The sequence below is a fragment of the Pongo pygmaeus genome, chromosome 12, assembly GCF_028885625.2.
Source record: "Pongo pygmaeus isolate AG05252 chromosome 12, NHGRI_mPonPyg2-v2.0_pri, whole genome shotgun sequence".
In the NCBI taxonomy this organism is placed as follows: Eukaryota; Metazoa; Chordata; class Mammalia; order Primates; family Hominidae; genus Pongo; species Pongo pygmaeus.
The window spans coordinates 101669294-101686301 of record NC_072385.2 but is presented as its reverse complement, the minus strand read 5'-3'; the positions used below and the strand labels follow the sequence as shown (position 1 = coordinate 101686301).

Here is a 17008-nt window from a genome sequence, read left to right as displayed (position 1 = left end):
AGCTGGGATTATAAGTATGTGCACTATGCCCAGCTAATTTTTGTATTTTCAGTAGAGACAGGGTTTCACCATGTTGGCCAGGCTAGTTTTGAACTCTTGACCTCAAGTGATCCACCCACCTCGGCCTCACAAAGTGCTGGGATTACAGGCATGAGCTCTCTTTGAGAACAGGCTGGATAGCAGAGTTCAGCTTCAAACATCCAAGTTGAAAGATGCCATTTAACAAAGGGTTTTGTTAGAGCAGGTGAAATTGGTCAGGCGTGGTGGCTCATGCCTGTAAGCCCAGCACTTTGGGAGGCCGAAGCAGGCAGATCACTTGAGGTCAGGAGTTTGAGACCAGCCTGGCCAACATGATGAAACCTCGTCTCTACTAAAAATACGAAAATTAACTGGTGTGGCGGCATGGACCTGTAATCCCAGCTAGTTGGGATGCTGAGGCATGAGAATCACTTGAGATTCGGAGAAGCGAATAGAGAACAGAGAATCCCGGGAAGTGGAGGTTGCAGTGAGCCAAGATCGCGCCACTGCCCTCCAGCCTGGAACAAAACAAACAAACAAAAAAACAGGTGAAATAGATACCTGAGCTAGCAATGATTTTTATGTTGTAGTCTCAGATTGCTGATGGGTAAGAAACAAAATTTTGGGAGTCAAGAGCAAAACATGGCAAAGCTTGGAGATCAAATGCAATCTCTGAGGAAGAAGAGCAGACAGTCTAGACCAAGCTTTAAGGAAAACTAGGAACATTTAGTATCTGGGTAGAGGAATCACCATTGAAAAGAAGACTGAGAAGTAGCCAAGGTGGCATGGAGGTCAAGAGAATGTTTTGAAAAGAAGGGAGTGCTCAGTGTCAACTCCTGCAGAGGAATCAAATAAATTAAACACTTCTGAAAGTGTCTATTGAAATTCAGCCACATGGAGGGGTGTGGAGAGTCAGATGCAATGAGTAGGAAGTAGCAGATGGTCAGGAAATGGAGATGTCATAAGGGTACATAAAATTTGTTTTAGAGCTTTTACCTTGAAGGAGAGGAGAGAGAGAATGATAACCAAAGGAGGAAGATAGGACTCAGGGAGAGTTTTATTTAAAATGGAAGAGATGTGAGCAACTTTAAAAACTGACAAGAGGGAGCCAGTAACAAGAGACACAATCAATAAAATGATGTCCCTGAACCGGAGTGAGGGCGAGGCTGGCATCTCAAGCACTGCTAAAGAGACTACGCTTAGGTGGGAGAAGAGAAACCTGCTATAAGCTCTACAGGAGAAGGAGAGAAAAAATAACAATCACATCCTCTGTGAAATAGGAGACGCTGAGTACTGATTGAAAAGAAAAAAGTGTGAAATAGTTTACGTACAGTGTTGAATACAGAAACACAGTAAGATTGCCAGGAAATATTAAGAGAGATTGTGTGTATTCACTGTTTTTTGTTTGTTAGTTTGTTTTGTCTCCCAGGCCGGAGTGCAGTGGTGCCATCCTGACCTCAGGTGACCCACCCGCCTTGGCCTCTCAAAGTGCTGGGATTACAAGTGTGAGCCACCGGGCCCAGCCCCTGCTATTTTTTTTTTTTTTTTTTTTTTTTTTTGGTAGAGTCTCACTCTCTCACCCAGGCTGGAGTGCAGTGGCGCGATCTTGGCTCACTGCAGCCTCCACCTTCTCAGTTCAAGAGAGTCTCCTGCCTCAGCCTCCCAAGTAGCTGGGATTACAGGCATGTGCCACCACACACAGCTAATTTTTTTCGTACTACATTTTTTAATTCATTCATTATTTGATGGACATTTGAGTTGTTTCCACTTTTGAGCTATTAAACATGCTATTACAAACATTAATATACACGTTTTTGTGTGGATATTGGTTTTCATTTATCTTGAGTACCTAGGAAAAGAGTTGCTGGGTCATATGACAACTCTATGTTTAGGTCATATGACAACTCTATGTTTAACATTTTGAACAACTTGCCAGAATGTTTTCCTCAGCAGCTGCATCATTTTACATTCTAACTACCAGCATATGAATTTCTCCATATCCTTGCCAACAACACTTGTTATTGTATGTCTTTTAATAAAAAATAATAACCATCCCTAGTGGGTCGCAGGTGGTGTCTCATTGTAGTTTTGGTTTACATTATTACCCTGATGGCTAATGATATTGATTATGTTTTCTGGTATTTATTTTGCTATTTAAATATCTTTCTTGGTGAAATGTCTGTTCAGATTCTTGCCCATTTTACAAATTGGGTTATTTGCATTTTTTATCAGTGAGTTGTAAGAGTTTTTTTTGTTTTGTTTTTTGTTTTTTTGAGACAGAGTCTCGCTCTGTCACCCAGGCTGGAGTGCAGTGGCACAATCTCGGCTCACTGCAACCTCCGCCTCCAGGATTCAAGCAATTCTTCTGCCTCAGCCTCCGGAGTAGCTGGGATTACAGGTATGTGCCACCACACCCGGCTAATTTTTTTGTATTTTTAGTAGAGACGGGATTTCACCATATTGGCCAGGCTGGTCTCGATCTCCTGACCTTGTGATCCACCTGCCTCAACCTCCCAAAGTGCTGGGATTACAGGTGTGAGCCACTGCGCCCGGCCATAAGAGTTTTTTTATATATTCAAGATAGAAGTCCTTTATCAGATAATGTGATCTGCAATTTTTTTTTCACCTTCCGTAGGTTGTATTTTCACTTTCCTTCTTTTTCTTTCTATTTTTTTTTTTTTTTTTTGCGGGGGGGAGGACTGGGTGTCACTCTGTCACCCAAGCTGCAATGCAATGGCATGATCACAGCTCGCTGCAGCCTCAACTTCCTGAACTCAAGCCATCCTCCCACCTTAGCCTCCCAGGTAGCTGGGACTACAGGCGTACGCTGCCACACCCAGCTAATTATTTGGAGATTGAGTTTTGCCATGTTGCTCAGACTGGGCTCGGACTCCTGGGCTCAAGCAATCTTCCCACTTCGGCCTCCCAGAGTGCTGGGATTACAGGCGTGAGCCACCACACCCAGCCTTAGTTTTGACCAAATGTCTTTTTTTCTGTTGCAGGAACTCATCCAGGATAGCACATTACGTTTCATTGTCATGTCTCTTTAGGTTCCTCATGCTTATGACGATTTCTCACAATCACCTTGTTTTTTATTTCCTTGACAGTTTCAAGGAATACTGGTCAGTTTTCTGTAGAAGTCCCTCAGGATTGTTTGATGTTTTTCTCATCATTAGATGGGGGATATGGATCTTTGGGGAGGAATATCATAGAGGTAAAGTACTAGTTTCGTCATGTCATATCTAGGTACATACTATCAACATGAATCACCACTGTTAATGTTGACCTTGTTCACCTGACTGAGGTAGTGTCAACAGCTTTCTCCACTGTAAAGTTACTCTTTTTTGCTGCCTTTTGCTGCATGCCACAAGTTTTGATATACAGCGTTTTCTTACCATTCACTTCTAAATATTTTCGTTGAAATTTGTCAGTATGAACTCGTATTTATCTCCCAAATTTTGCAGTTTTTCCCCAGTATCCTGAGTGTAGTTACAAAATTTTAAAAAGGGAAATTTAAGGACAATCCAGGCCTGGGGTTTTGTCAGGAAAGTATACCCCATCTACTGTATTTCATTTCATACCTCACATTCCACATCTCATGTTCTGCCTGCATCTCATTAGGTAGTCTTTCTTAAATTAGAGACTCCATCTCTCATTACACTCTTCATTTCACCGTTGCATCTATCACACACATCCATCACTCAAAGTCATTGCCTGAATTGACTCATGCTACTGTGGGCCATGAGAATTTCAGCTATTAAAGACAAGAACGTTTGCAGGGATGGAAGATGGAGTTGAAACTAGGTAGGAAGGCAAGTCAAAATAGAAAGGGCCTGAAAAATAGGTAGAAAGTAGCAGGATCAACAGACTGGAAGTCCCAGTGAAGTAAAAGAACTGGTGATTAGGAGTAGATAGAAATACAGGAGGTTATGGTTTGAGAATGGGATATCTGCATTTATTATTTTGCAGGTAGAACAATTTTAAGTGGCTTATCATAATCTAGTCATTGCATGCTCATAGAATGAATGGATGAAGGAGAGTGGAAGGGAAGGTCGTTGAAGAGGAAGGTCCATTAGCGGAGCATAGTGGCCTCTAGTCCCAGCTACTTGGGTGGTTGAGGAAGGAGGATCCCTTGAGCCCAGAAGTTCAAGGCTAGCGAGCTGTGATCACATCCCTGCACTCCAGCCTGGGCAACAGGGAGACCCTGTCTCAAAAGAAAGAAAGAGGGGTGGGGGAGGAAGGAAGGAAGGGAGGGAGGGAGGGAAGGAGGGGACGGGACATACTGCTTTCACTGTATCCCATAGGTTTCAGTATGTTGTGTTTACATTTTCATTTGTCTTAAGAAATTTTAAATAAATATATATGTATGTGTGTATATATATATATATATATATATATATTTTTTTTTTTTTTTTTTTTTTAAATTGTAGAGACAACATGTTACCATATTGCCCAGGCTGGTTTCAAACTTCTGGGCTCAAGCAGTCCTCCCGTCTTGGCCTCTCAAAGTGCTGGGATTATAGTCATGAGCCACCACACCCAGCCTATTTCAAGAAATTTTTCAGTTTCCTTCTGAATTTCTTCATTGGTACACTTGTCATTCCAGAGCATGTTGTTTAATTTCCATATGTTTGTATAGTTTCCAAAGTTCCTCTGGTTATTGGTTTCTAGTTTTATTCTATTATGGTCAGAGAAGATACTTGAATCAGATTTCAATTTTGGGGGATTTTTTAAGACTTATTTTGTGGCCTAACATGTGGTCTATCCTTGAGAATAATCCATGTGCTGAGGAGAAGAATGTGTATTCTGCAGCTGTTGGATGAAATGCTCTATAAATATATCATAGGTCCATTTGGTGTATAGTGCAGATTAAGTCTGATGTTTCTTTGTTGATTCTCTGTCTGGGAGATCTGTCCAATGCTGTATATGGGGTGTTGAGTCTCCAGCTATTGTTGTATTGGGTTCTATCTCTCTCTTTAGCTCTAACGATATTTGCTTTATATATCTATGTTCTCCAGTGTTGGGGACATATATAAGTGTGTATATATATATATATGTCTGTGTGAATATGGGGGGGGTGTGTGTGTGTGTGTGTGTATATATATATATATAAAATGATTATATCTTCTTACTGAATTGACTTTTTTTTTTTAAGAAACAGGGTCTTACTCTGTCACCCAGGCTGGAGTGCAGTGGCATGAGCATAGCTCACAACAACCTTAACCTCCTGGGCTTAAGGGATTGTCTCCCTCCTCAGCCTCCTAAATTGCTGGGACTACAGGCATGTGCCAACACGCCCAGCTAATTTTTTTTTTTTTTTTGAGACGGAGTTTCTCTCTGTCGCCCATGCTGGAGTGCAGTGGCATGATCTCGGCTCACTGCAAGCTCCGCCTCCCGGGTTCATGCCATTCTCCTGCCTCAGCCTCCTGAGTAGCTGGGCGCCTGGCTAATTTTTTGTGTAGTTAGTAGAGACAGGGTTTCACCATGTTAGCCAGGATGGTCTCGATCTCCTGACCCTGTGATCCACTCGCCTCGGCCTCCCAAAGTGCTGGGATTACAGGCATGAGCCACCACACCCGGCCTAATTCTTTAAAAAAGTATTTTGGCTCTTCCCTTTTGCGGCCATCACCGAAGCGGGAGCGGCCAAAATGAAGTTTAATCCCTTTGTGACTTCCGACCGAAGCAAGAATCGCAAAAGGCATTTCAATGCACCTTCCCACATTCGAAGGAAGATTATGTCTTCCCCTCTTTCCAAAGAGCTGAGACAAAAGTACAACGTGCGATCCATGCCCATCCGAAAGGATGATGAAGTTCAGGTTGTACGTGGACACTGTAAAGGTCAGCAAATTGGCAAAGTAGTCCAGGTTTACAGGAAGAAACATGTTATCTACATTGAACGGGTGCAGTGGGAAAAAGGCTAATGGCACAACTGTCCACGTAGGCATTCACCCCAGCAAGGTGGTTATCACTAGGCTAAAACTGGACAAAGACCGGAAAAAGATCCTTGAACGGAAAGCCAAATCTCGCCACGTAGGAAAGGAAAAGGTCAAATACAAGGAAGAAACAATTGAGAAGATGCAGGAATAAAGTAATCTTATATACAAGCTTTGATTAAAACTTGAAACAAAGAAAAAAAAAGTATTTTGTACAGATGGGGTCTGCCTATGTTGCTCAGGCTGCTCTTTAGCCCCTGGCCTCAAGCAATCCTCCCACCCCAGCCTCCCAAAGCACAGAGATTACAGGTGTAAGCTACTATGCCCGGTTCACAAATTCTTTTTTTAAAAAAACTGAAGGCCTGATGCAGCTCATGCCTGTAATCCCAGCACTTTGGGAGGCCGAGGCCGGTGGATCACTTGAGGTCAGGAGTTCGAGACCAGCCTAGCCAACATGGCAAAAGACAATCTCTACTAAAAATACAAAAATCAGCCGGGTGGTGGAGCATGCCTGTAATCCCAGCTACTCGGCTGAGGCTGAGGCAGGAGAATCACTTGAACCCAGGAGGCAGAGGTTGCAGTGAGCCAAGATCATGCCACTGTACTCCAGCCTGGGAGACAGAGCGAGACTCCGAGGTCTCAACAAATAAATAAAAATAAAGTCAAATTACCAATTATTGCCTAGCTCAGTTTTTATTTCATTAAGCACACCATCTCCTTCTCTGGTCTCAATGGCCAGCCTTGGGAGTGGACAAAGTAGGTAGCTACCTACTTAAAGATTTAAAGGATGCTAAAAGACCTCAACCTAAAAATGCCTCCCCAACATGAATTCTAAATCTATATATTCTTCAAGGGCCTCTTTGAAAAGACACATATTTTCCAACTCACTTAAGGTATGAGGTTACCTAAGAGAGCTTATTTATCAGCTAGCTAATTAGTCTGTCACAGAAGCCACCTGACTCTAATATAACCTAAAATAGAGGAAGGGCCTGAAAGAATGACACCAGGATGATGTGAGTTAATGGGTTGAGGGAGTGGATAGAAGTAAAGTTAGGAATTAAAGGAAGGAAAGATCCAGAACTTAAAGCACCATTAGGAAGGCACACCCTTGGGCAGCCTAAGGACTTAGGTACACATCTCCAGGAAAGAAGGTTCTAAAAAGAGCAGCGATGGGAGTTAATGTTTAATGGGTACAGAATTTTAGTTGGGGAAGATGAAGAAGCTTTGGAGATGGATGTTGTGATAGTGGCACAATAATATGAATGTACTTAATGCCACAAAGCTTTTACACTTAAAAACAGTTTAAATAGGGCCGGGTGCGGTGGCTCATGCCTTTAATCCCAGCACTTTGGGAGGCCAAGGCAGGCGGATCACAAGGTCAGGAGATCAAGACCATTCTGGCTAACACGGTGAAACCTTATCTCTACTAAAAATACAAAAAAAAAAAAAAAAAAAAATTAGCCAGGCGTGGTGGCGGGCGCCTGTGGTCCCAGCTACTCGGGAGGCTGAGGCAGGAGAATGGCATGAACCCGGGAGGCGGAGCGTGCAGCGAGCAAAGATCGCGCAACTGCACTCCAGCCTGGGTGACAGAGCAAGACTCCGTCTAAAAAAAAAACAAAAAACAAAAACAGTTTAATAAATTGTATGTTACGTAAACTAAACACATTTTAGACAATCTGTAAGAGAAATGAAGGCAATCGAGGCTGTTTTCACAAGTCCTTGGCTTTTGTATGATAGCCTCCAAGTTGAACCTGATGAGCCTGACCTCCTTGTATTAATATTTCCATATGCCGGATTGGAATAACTTGTGCAACCAGTGGGATATGTCAGAAGTGACCAGAAATGAGTGGGCTGCCATGTTGTGAGGACACTCACAGCCTGTGAAGAGGTCTAATGATGAGGAAGTGAGGCCTCCATCCAACAGTCAGTGTTAACTTGCCAACCATGTGAGAAGTTACCTTGGAAGGAGATCCTCCAGCAGCCCCTCTCATGAGAGAGGTCAAGCCAGAGCTAACCTACTAAACTCCCAAATTCCCGAACCACAGAAACTGTGAGATAATGGTTATTGCTTTAAGCCATTATGTTTTGAGGCCATATGTTATACAGAAATTGAAAACTAATACAGATAGTATGAGGGCTTCTTTCATCAACTGCCTGAGGTTGGTGGTGTCTTCAGTCATTTATATAGATCTATTTGTTTCTGGATAATATTACAGCTATTTGAAGATATTTTGTGGCTCTATTTAGATACAGCTACATTCACCTTTATATGTTTTGAATACCCAATAAGTAACTTGAAAATATTTCCTGATATTGGAGGGAGGGGCATTGCTGAATTTCAGAAAGTTAAGGCTAGTAAGAGCTATGACTAGTATAATACATCTTGTTGGATACTGTGAATGCTCTTCATTTAATTCTGTAGGTAAAGGGCTTACAACCTGAAGGAAGGCCAGTGTTTTAAGCCTTCTTACTCTAACATGAATGAATTCCTTAGACATATTTATATTTTTAAAAAAGAGGAAGCAAAATAAAATAAGGGGGCAAAATAAGCAAAGCCAACTTAAGAACTTTTTAAGGGCCAAATCCATTTATCTTGGCTCTGTATGTGTGTACCTACCTAAAATTCTAATCTCTGTATCTGTGAGTCTCCAGTTTTTCAACCCAAGCTTGACGAGTTGTGGGACCTCCTCCAAATGTTTCAACAGGCTGCTCAGGCTGCCTTGCACATCACAGCCCCAGGGCAGCATCAGCGCAGTGAGCTGTTCTAGCATGTTCAGCCTGTCAACTGGAAGAAACAAAGAGCAGTTCAGGGACTGGATGATCTCAAAACTGAGGAAGAACGAAGGGATGTTGGGGAAGGAATGATCTTTATGTTTGGTGGCTCTGCAGCCTACTCAATCTGTAATGAGAATCTACTTAATTTTTGGTTATTTTTTGGAAAGTATTCAAGCATATACAAACATTATGCAGAAGAATGTAATGAAACTGTATATACTAATAAGCCACCTTTCGAAAACATTAAATCATGGGCAATCTTGCTTAATCCTGACCTAATTCCTCCTGTATTATTCTAAAGCAAATCATGGACAATATGAATCAGTTATTTCCTTTTTTTTCTTTTAACCATAATCACGTATCACTATCACACCTAAAAAATCATATCACCAATTCCTTAAGCAAATTTGTCTTGCACATCAGCTACTCTTGACAGTTGCCTCCTCAAAGGAGGAAAGCAGGTGGGATCCCGCCTCAAAGTGCAGTGAGCATATGTAAACTGGTGACTTAAAAGACATGGGCCTGTGCTCCTTAAGGGCAGTTTAAGAAAGGCCTAAATGATTTTCCTAAGGAGGGTGCATCTAGTAAGGCACACATGGGTATAAAAGACCTCAGGACCCAGGCTATGTATTTTGACTACCCAGTACACATATTCGAGTATCTGATTTTGGCTGAATTGTCATTCTTACTCAGTTCATGTAGAGCTTCATTTCCGTCTTTTTCCAGGTAATTTTCTGATAAATCAAGAATGCTCAGTTTGACCAAATTGTGAAGATTCTGAGCTGGGGAAAAAAAGTAATCCAAAATAAAAAGATTTTCAGGTAAATATAAATGTATTTTGAAGTATCCTTAGAATAATTCTGAGTTCTTATCTTTTCTGCTAATGGTAATACAAACCATAACTTGCCTTGGTTATTTTAATTATTTCCAAAGGCACTGGCATAGGTGTAACCCCCAAATCCCATGGTTATGACCAAATGGGCAAATAGTCATTGGTCCTAAGTTCTGATTAATAAATTCCAGGTCACGTAGAGCCTAAAGCAGCATGGGATGTAGTTGTTATGTCATCATGGAAAAATCACTTGGTCTCTCTAAGCCTCAATGTCTTCCTCTATAGAATGAGGTAGTTGGACCAGATAAAATGTAAAGTTGCTTCAATTACAAAATGCCCTTAATCATGCAGGAGAAACAGGAACAACAACAACTAAAATGAAATGAGCTGGTTTTGTGTACCTCAACTTAGATGATTTTATTGACATAATAGTTGTGATGTTAATAATAAAAACATAGTAAAAAAATGGGTGAGAAAAAAAGAAAACAAATAGCAAAATGGCAGATTCAAATTTATCCATATCAACAATTACATTAAATCTTAATGGACTAAACACTCCAATTAAAAGGCAGAGATAATCAGATATTCAGAACTTTTTTTAAAGCAAGACCCAATTTTATGCTGTGTACAAAAGACGTATTTGAATGACAAAGACACAAATATGTTGAGGTAATGGAAAACTATTTTGCATGCAAACATTAATTATATAATGGTACCAGTCCAGCTAAGAATTGCTTAGTTCTTTTCTTCACATATTATCACTCTTGCTTAATCTAGCTGAAGTTTTTTCTGTCAGGGCTAGAAAAATCTCCTTTTTAAAAAAATCAGACAAGTTTTTCATGAATATGTAATCTTGTTATAATATTGGCTATTATTATTTTTAATCAATCATATGAGCCCTTTTCTTAAAGTATCTTCTGGGTTTTGTGCTCTACAATAAAAAACCTGCTGAACTTCTCTTTAAAAGAGTACATTTGCTATTTCCAGTTCTAAGCCTGTCTCTCCCCATCAGTAAGTAGAGAAATAAAGGCATGTGCTCATTGTTCTCATATTCCCAGTACTTATCTAGCCTTTTTCAACTGTGGGTTTCTCTAGCTGTAACTTTATATTAGTATACAAATGGCTTCCTTAGTTATCTTTAGAGACTCCCAGCAGTTATATAGTTTAACTTTAAAAAGATTATACCACTCTTTTCCAAAATCTAAATTTTAAAATATGTCTGAATTACACATGTATAGTTTATCCAGAAATATGCAGTAAGTTTCCCCATAGTTGATATGCATCCCTTTGGGAACTCAGAAGACTCAATTATCATATCAATGCATATTAACCTCACCTTAACAGGGCAATGGGTAGGAATTAGAGGCCTGAGATCACTTAAGAAAATCTTTATCTCTCACTTCTCAATCATTTATCCATTCATTTAAATGTTTATTAGGCAGTAAATTATATGACTGGTTGTGTGGCAAGTTTCAAGCACCTATTTCTTATTTTCTTCCTTTTCACTTTCTCTAAAAATTACATCTTCAATTATTCTGAAATTCTCTCCTATTATCCGTCAATAGTTGATTTTAATTCTAATATGGAGAAAAATCATTAAAAGCAATCTGCTTATTATCCAGAAGTTTTTATTATCTTTTCCAGTTTTCCTTAAAATTAAATTTCCATTTGAGACATTTAGTGTGAATTAGTATAATAGTATCACATGTTCTGTTATACTGTCCTCATTCAGTTAATGGAAGCAACAGTTACCTAGGATTTTCACTGCATTTGCAGACAAGCAGCAGGAGACTAATTGAATTTCTTCAAGGTCACAGGGTTCACTTGACAGAGACTTGACTATGTAATCCATTCCCTCTCCAATGTCAGACAAGTGGGTCAAACGAAATAAACACATCTTCTTCAGGTTTTTCAGGCCTTCAGCTGAAAAAAGAAAGGAATGCATTAGGATACCAAGTTAATTCGATTTAAGCATAGATTAATGAACTGAAAAGAAAGCAAAGAATAATTGTGCAGAGACCTTCCCATGTTCTTCCTGCAGCGACCTTAAGTTACAAAGAGTCAACGAGAGCTTTTTTTCTTTCAACTCTCACTTTCCAGTCTCTTGGACCACACAAAAATCACTTATATGGAGGTTATTCTCTTAGTAGCATGACAGAAACACTATAGTAAATTTGTAGTCTTTTTAATGGGCATCAATGTATACTCTTACCGTAATTCTTTACATGGATGAAGTCTTCTAGAGCACTCTCTTTTCAATCTTCTCAAAAATCTTAAACACTGGGGGGCTGAGTTCAGGGGGTTAGATGGGGACTTGGCTCCTTGGAGTGCTTCTAGTGCAACTGTCTACAGCCTCAAAAGCCTTGCCTGGGACTCATGATATGGGGCCTGCCTGAAGCTTTAGAATGAAGACCACATCCACTGCAGCATGTTTAACCAGAAGAAAGATTTACCTTATATCAACAGTACAATTGGAAACATTCTAAAATATCCCCCATTCTTAGGTCTAAAGCTAATGTGCAGTTTAGGATTGGTTAGGCCTCACTTTGTGTCATTAAAATATTGCCTTATCTTGATGGTACTGTAGCCTACAGGAAAGAAATATATGATTTTAATGAGCAGGCATGGTGGCTCACACCTGTAATCCCAGCACTATTGGAGGCAGTGATGGGCGGATCACCTGAGGTCAGGAGTTCGAGACCAGCCTGTCCAACATGGCGGAACCCCATCTCTACTAAAAATACAAAAATTAGCTGGGCGTGATGGTGCACACCTGTAATCTCAGCTACTTCGGAGGTTGAGGCATTAGAATCGCTTGAACCCAGGAGGCAGAGGTTGCAGTGAGCCGACATCTCGTCACTGCACTCCAGCCTGGGCGACAGAGCGAGACTCCGTCTCAAAAAAAAGAAAAGAAATAAAATATATGATTCTAATAATATCAATCTTGCAGAGCCTTCGGGAAGGTTGCAGATAATGTATGTAACATATTTAATGTGGTGCCTGGCACACAGTAAGTGCTCAATAAATGTTCATTGTTGTCATGGGAGTATATACAGGTTAGAGGTTGTGAGCATGAGCTTCACAGTCAGTTCCTGGATCCCCTACTTAATAATTATAAACTTGGGCAAGTTATTCAATCTTTTAGCTGAAGCTTTAGGGATCATTATATCTATGTACTAGGACTGTTGTGGGGATTCAATGGAATGAGGTATATAAAACTGCCGAGGCTAGTGTCTAATCTATAGCACAGTAACTCTTTAATAAAGAGTAAATTATTACTAATATAATTAGACTGGTTTAGTCAAGTTCACATTTTGATTCCTTAATAGCAGAAGCAGGCTATCCTAGAGAGGTACTTTTTGACCTCTTTCTACCAGTTGGTAAGATCTTGAGCAAGTCAATAAGCTATCTTAGGTTCCAGTGGAGTTTTCTGTGAAATGAATGAGTTGAATTAGATGCCCTCAATCCTCTTCCAGCTCTGATTTTCTGTGTAATTTATACACATGCAATAAATGTATATTGAACAGTGAATTAATTTGATTATTCTCACGTAGGCCATATAAGGAAAAGAAGTCAGCCATGTTTTGCCTTTGTTTTTGTTTTTGTTTCAAGATGGAGTCCCTCTCTGTCACCCAGGCTGGAGTGCAATGGAGCAACCTCAGCTCACTACAACCTCCTCCTCCTGAGTTCAAGTGATTATCCTTCCTCGGCCTCCCAAGTAGCTGGCATAACAGGTGCATACCACCATGCCCAGCTAATTTTTGTATTTTTAGTAGAGACAGGGTTTGACCATGTTGGCCAGGCTCATCTCGAACTCCTGAACTCAGGTGATCCATCCGCCTTGGCCTCCCAGAGTGCTGGAATTACAGGAGTGATCCACCGTGCCGAGGCTTCAGCCATGTTTTGATCATAGGCTAGAGTTGTCTTTTGGCAGGAAGCAGAATAAGAAAGAACAAGATGAAAGGAAGAGAGGAATATTTTAGTGAGGACTCAAGTAGGGAAAAAAAGAGCCAAAAAAAAAAAAAAAAAATTCCAACACATGAGAAAACAGGGACATTCAAGGAAAGCAGCTTTAACAGGAATCCTCCCTGGCCTGGAGGGCCTGGTTCCCTGTGGTAAGCCATGTGTTCTGCTTGTGTTCCTGAAGTTTCCTTTTCCTTTTCATTTTTTTGATTGGGGAAACACAACCTGCAGTGTAGAATGAAAGCATGCTTCCCCCAAAGTTTTCTTGATTCACATTGTTTCCTGTGTCCTATTTCATTTATGAAAATTTTTAACTATGAAACCATAGTATAAACTTTAAAATATTGTTTCTATGCAATTATGAAACTATACTATAAGCTTTAAAACATTGTTTCTATGCATTAAATAAAAACATAGCCAATAAGCCAGGGAGACAAAAGTTAAAAACATGTCATGGGCTCTCTTCCCAAAAGGGTTACCATCTAGTGTTGTACAATTTGAATAAACTGATGCTGAAGGATTGTAATGGCAGTAGGGAAAATGTCTAGGGAAACCAATGTAGCCAAAAGTACATAAAAACATCCTTGCCTTGTGCAGACAAAGCCAGTGTCAGAGCCTGAAGTTAACTCCTTTTATTATCAAACTTACATTAATACAAATATGAGAACAGAAATCTGACCTAGTTTTATAGCATCTTCTTCATTCATCTTAATGTTATCCATTATGAGCTTTGTAAGGTTCTTCAAATTACCCAAGCTGTCAGTCAGACCACCTGTCAAAAGAAAAAAGATTGGACTCTTTCAGCAGATATTTGCTATTTACTATGTCATTTACTATTACTGTCATTTTTGTTACCAATCAAAAGATTTTAATGATCACCCTGAGCCAAAAATGCTCATAAAATAGACATAAAAATATACTTTTTATAAGAGATGGGCATTGTACTTCACCGTAAGCATGTTCTCCAAATAATAGACTAGATACCAATTTCCCAGATAACAGGGAAATTTTTTTTTTTCTTTTTTATTTTTGAGACAGAGTCTTGCTCTGTCGCCCAGGCTAGAGTGCAGTGGTGCGATCTCGGCTCACTGCCAGCTGCACCTCCTGGGTTCACACCATTCTCCTGCCTCAGCCTCCCAAGTAGCTGGGACTACAGGCACCTGCCACCATGCCCGGCTAATTTTTTTTGTATTTTTAGTAGAGACGGGGTTTCACTATGTTAGCCAGGATGGTCTCGATCTCCTGACCTCGTGATCCGCCTGCCTCGGCCTCCCAAAGTGCTGGGATTACAAGTGTGAGCCACCGCGCCCGGCCGATAACAGGGAAATTTCTAAACACTTGGAAATTAAACAACACATTTTAAAATAATCATGCGTTAAAGAAGAAGTCTCAAGGAAAATTTGTTAATATTCTGAAAAATATAAAAATAAAAACAAAACTTCAAAATCTGCAGATCTCCCCTCACAAAGGGGTGAAAAGAAAAAAAATCTGCAGTTAACACAGTGCTTACAGGGACATTTACAGCATTGCATACTTATATTAGAAATGAGGAAAGGCCTCAAATCAATAACCTAGGCATACTACTTAAGAAATTACAGAAAAGAGAGCAAAATAAATGAAAGAAGAAAGAAAATAATAAAGATAAGGGTGGAAATCAAAATTATTATGCCTTTATTATAAAAATTAAAAACAGAGACAAGGTTTCACTGTGTTGCCCAGGCTGGTCTCGGACTCCTGAGCACAACTGATCCTTTGGCCTCAGCCTCCCAAAGTGCTAGGATTACAGGTGTGAGCCACCATGCCCAGCCCAGAAATCAAAATTATAAGCAGGTAAACAATAGAAAAATATCAATGAACCTAAAAGTTGGATCTTTGAAAAGATCAATAAAATTAAAAAATTTCTACCAAGGCTGACAAAGAAAAATAAGACACAAATTACCAATATCAGAAACAAAAAAGGGGATATCACTACACACACTGCAGATATTAAAAAGACAATTAGAGAATAATATAAACAAATCTACGCACATAAATTTGACAACATATATGAAATTGCCTAATTTTTTGAAAACCACAAACTACCAACACTCGTGATATGGAGTAGGTAACCGGAATAACCTTATAGCTATTAAAGAAATTGAATTTGTTATCTAAAATTTTCCAAAAAAGAAATCTGCAGGCACAGATATGTTCACTTGCAAATTCTGCCACACATTTATTTTCATTTTTTTCCTTCTTCAACTGCCTTCATATCTACCACACATTTAAAGAAGAAATAACACCGATTCTACACAATCACTTCCAGAAAATAGAAGTACAAAGAATAATTCCCAACTCATTTTATGAAGCCATCATTAACTTGATATGAAAACCAGAAAAAGACGTAGAAGAAAAAATTTTAGTCCAGGCACAGTGGCTCACTCCTATAATCCTCGTGCTTTGGGGAGCAGAGGTAGGAGGATCACTTGAGGCCAGGAGTTCGAGACCAGCCCGGGAAATATATCCAGACCCTATCCCTACAAAATATTTTTTAAATTACCCAGGTGTGGTGGCAGGTGTGAGTAGTCCTGGCTACTCAGGAGGCTGAGGCAAGAGAAACGCTTGAGCCCAGGAGTTCAAGATTGCAATGAACTGTGATCACATCACTGCACTCCAGCCTTGGTGACAGAATGAGACACTGTCTTTAATGAAAGAAAGAAAGAAAGAGAGAGAGAGAATAGAGAAAGAAAGGAGGGAGGGAAGGAGGGAAAAGAAAAGAAAGAAAATTGAGGCTGGGCGAGGTGGCTCACGCCTGTAATCCCAGCACTTTGGGAGGCCTAGGCAGGAAAATCTCTTGAGCACAGGAGTCCGAGACCAGCCTGAGCAACATAGTGAGAACTCATCTCTACAAAAAATTTAAAAATTAACCGTATGTGATAGTGCACACTTATGGTCCCAGCTAGTCAGGAGGCTGAGGTGGGTGGATCTGTTGAGCCCAGGAAGACAAGGCTACAGTGAGCTATGATCATGCCACTGCACTCCAGCCTGGGTGACAGAACAAGACCCTGCCTCAAAAATAATCTAAAAATAATTTAATAAAAACAATCCAACATCCATCCATGTAAAATTACATGATCATATAAATGGATACAGAAAACACATTTAGCACAATCCAACATCTATTCATGACAAAAAAAAAAAATTCTCAGCAGCTTGAGAAAAGACACCTACAAGAAGACTACATTTAACATTATACTTAAAGGTGAAAGTCTGAATGCTTTCTCCCTAAGGTCAGGAACAAGGCAAGATGTTCATTCATGTCACTATTCAACATTGTACTACAAGTCCTAGTCAGTGAAATAAGGCAAAAAAATAAAATAAAAGGAATACAGATTGGAAGGGAAGAATTTAAAATCATTATTTTCGAAGATAACATGATTGTCTATGATAAAAATGTCAAGGAATCTACAACACCCCCTTCTGCAAACCCCACAAAAAAAACCCTTCT

At 39.9% G+C, this 17008-nt stretch overlaps 1 protein-coding gene and 1 pseudogene across 1 annotated transcript in view; one reads left to right on the top strand and one right to left on the bottom strand.

The window, feature by feature from the left end:
* The window catches only part of NLRC4 (NLR family CARD domain containing 4), a 43143-nt gene that overhangs the window by 4501 nt on the left and 21634 nt on the right, over positions 1-17008 (bottom strand). The window contains exons 5-8 of the mRNA XM_054475629.1: positions 14201-14293; positions 11311-11481; positions 9416-9508; positions 8569-8736 (exon numbers count right to left, since the gene is read on the bottom strand). Of these exons, the coding sequence (XP_054331604.1) occupies positions 8569-8736; positions 9416-9508; positions 11311-11481; positions 14201-14293 (525 nt within the window). The remainder of the gene's footprint in view (positions 1-8568; positions 8737-9415; positions 9509-11310; positions 11482-14200; positions 14294-17008) is intronic.
* LOC129030365 (large ribosomal subunit protein uL24-like) lies at positions 5621-6249 on the top strand (annotated as a pseudogene).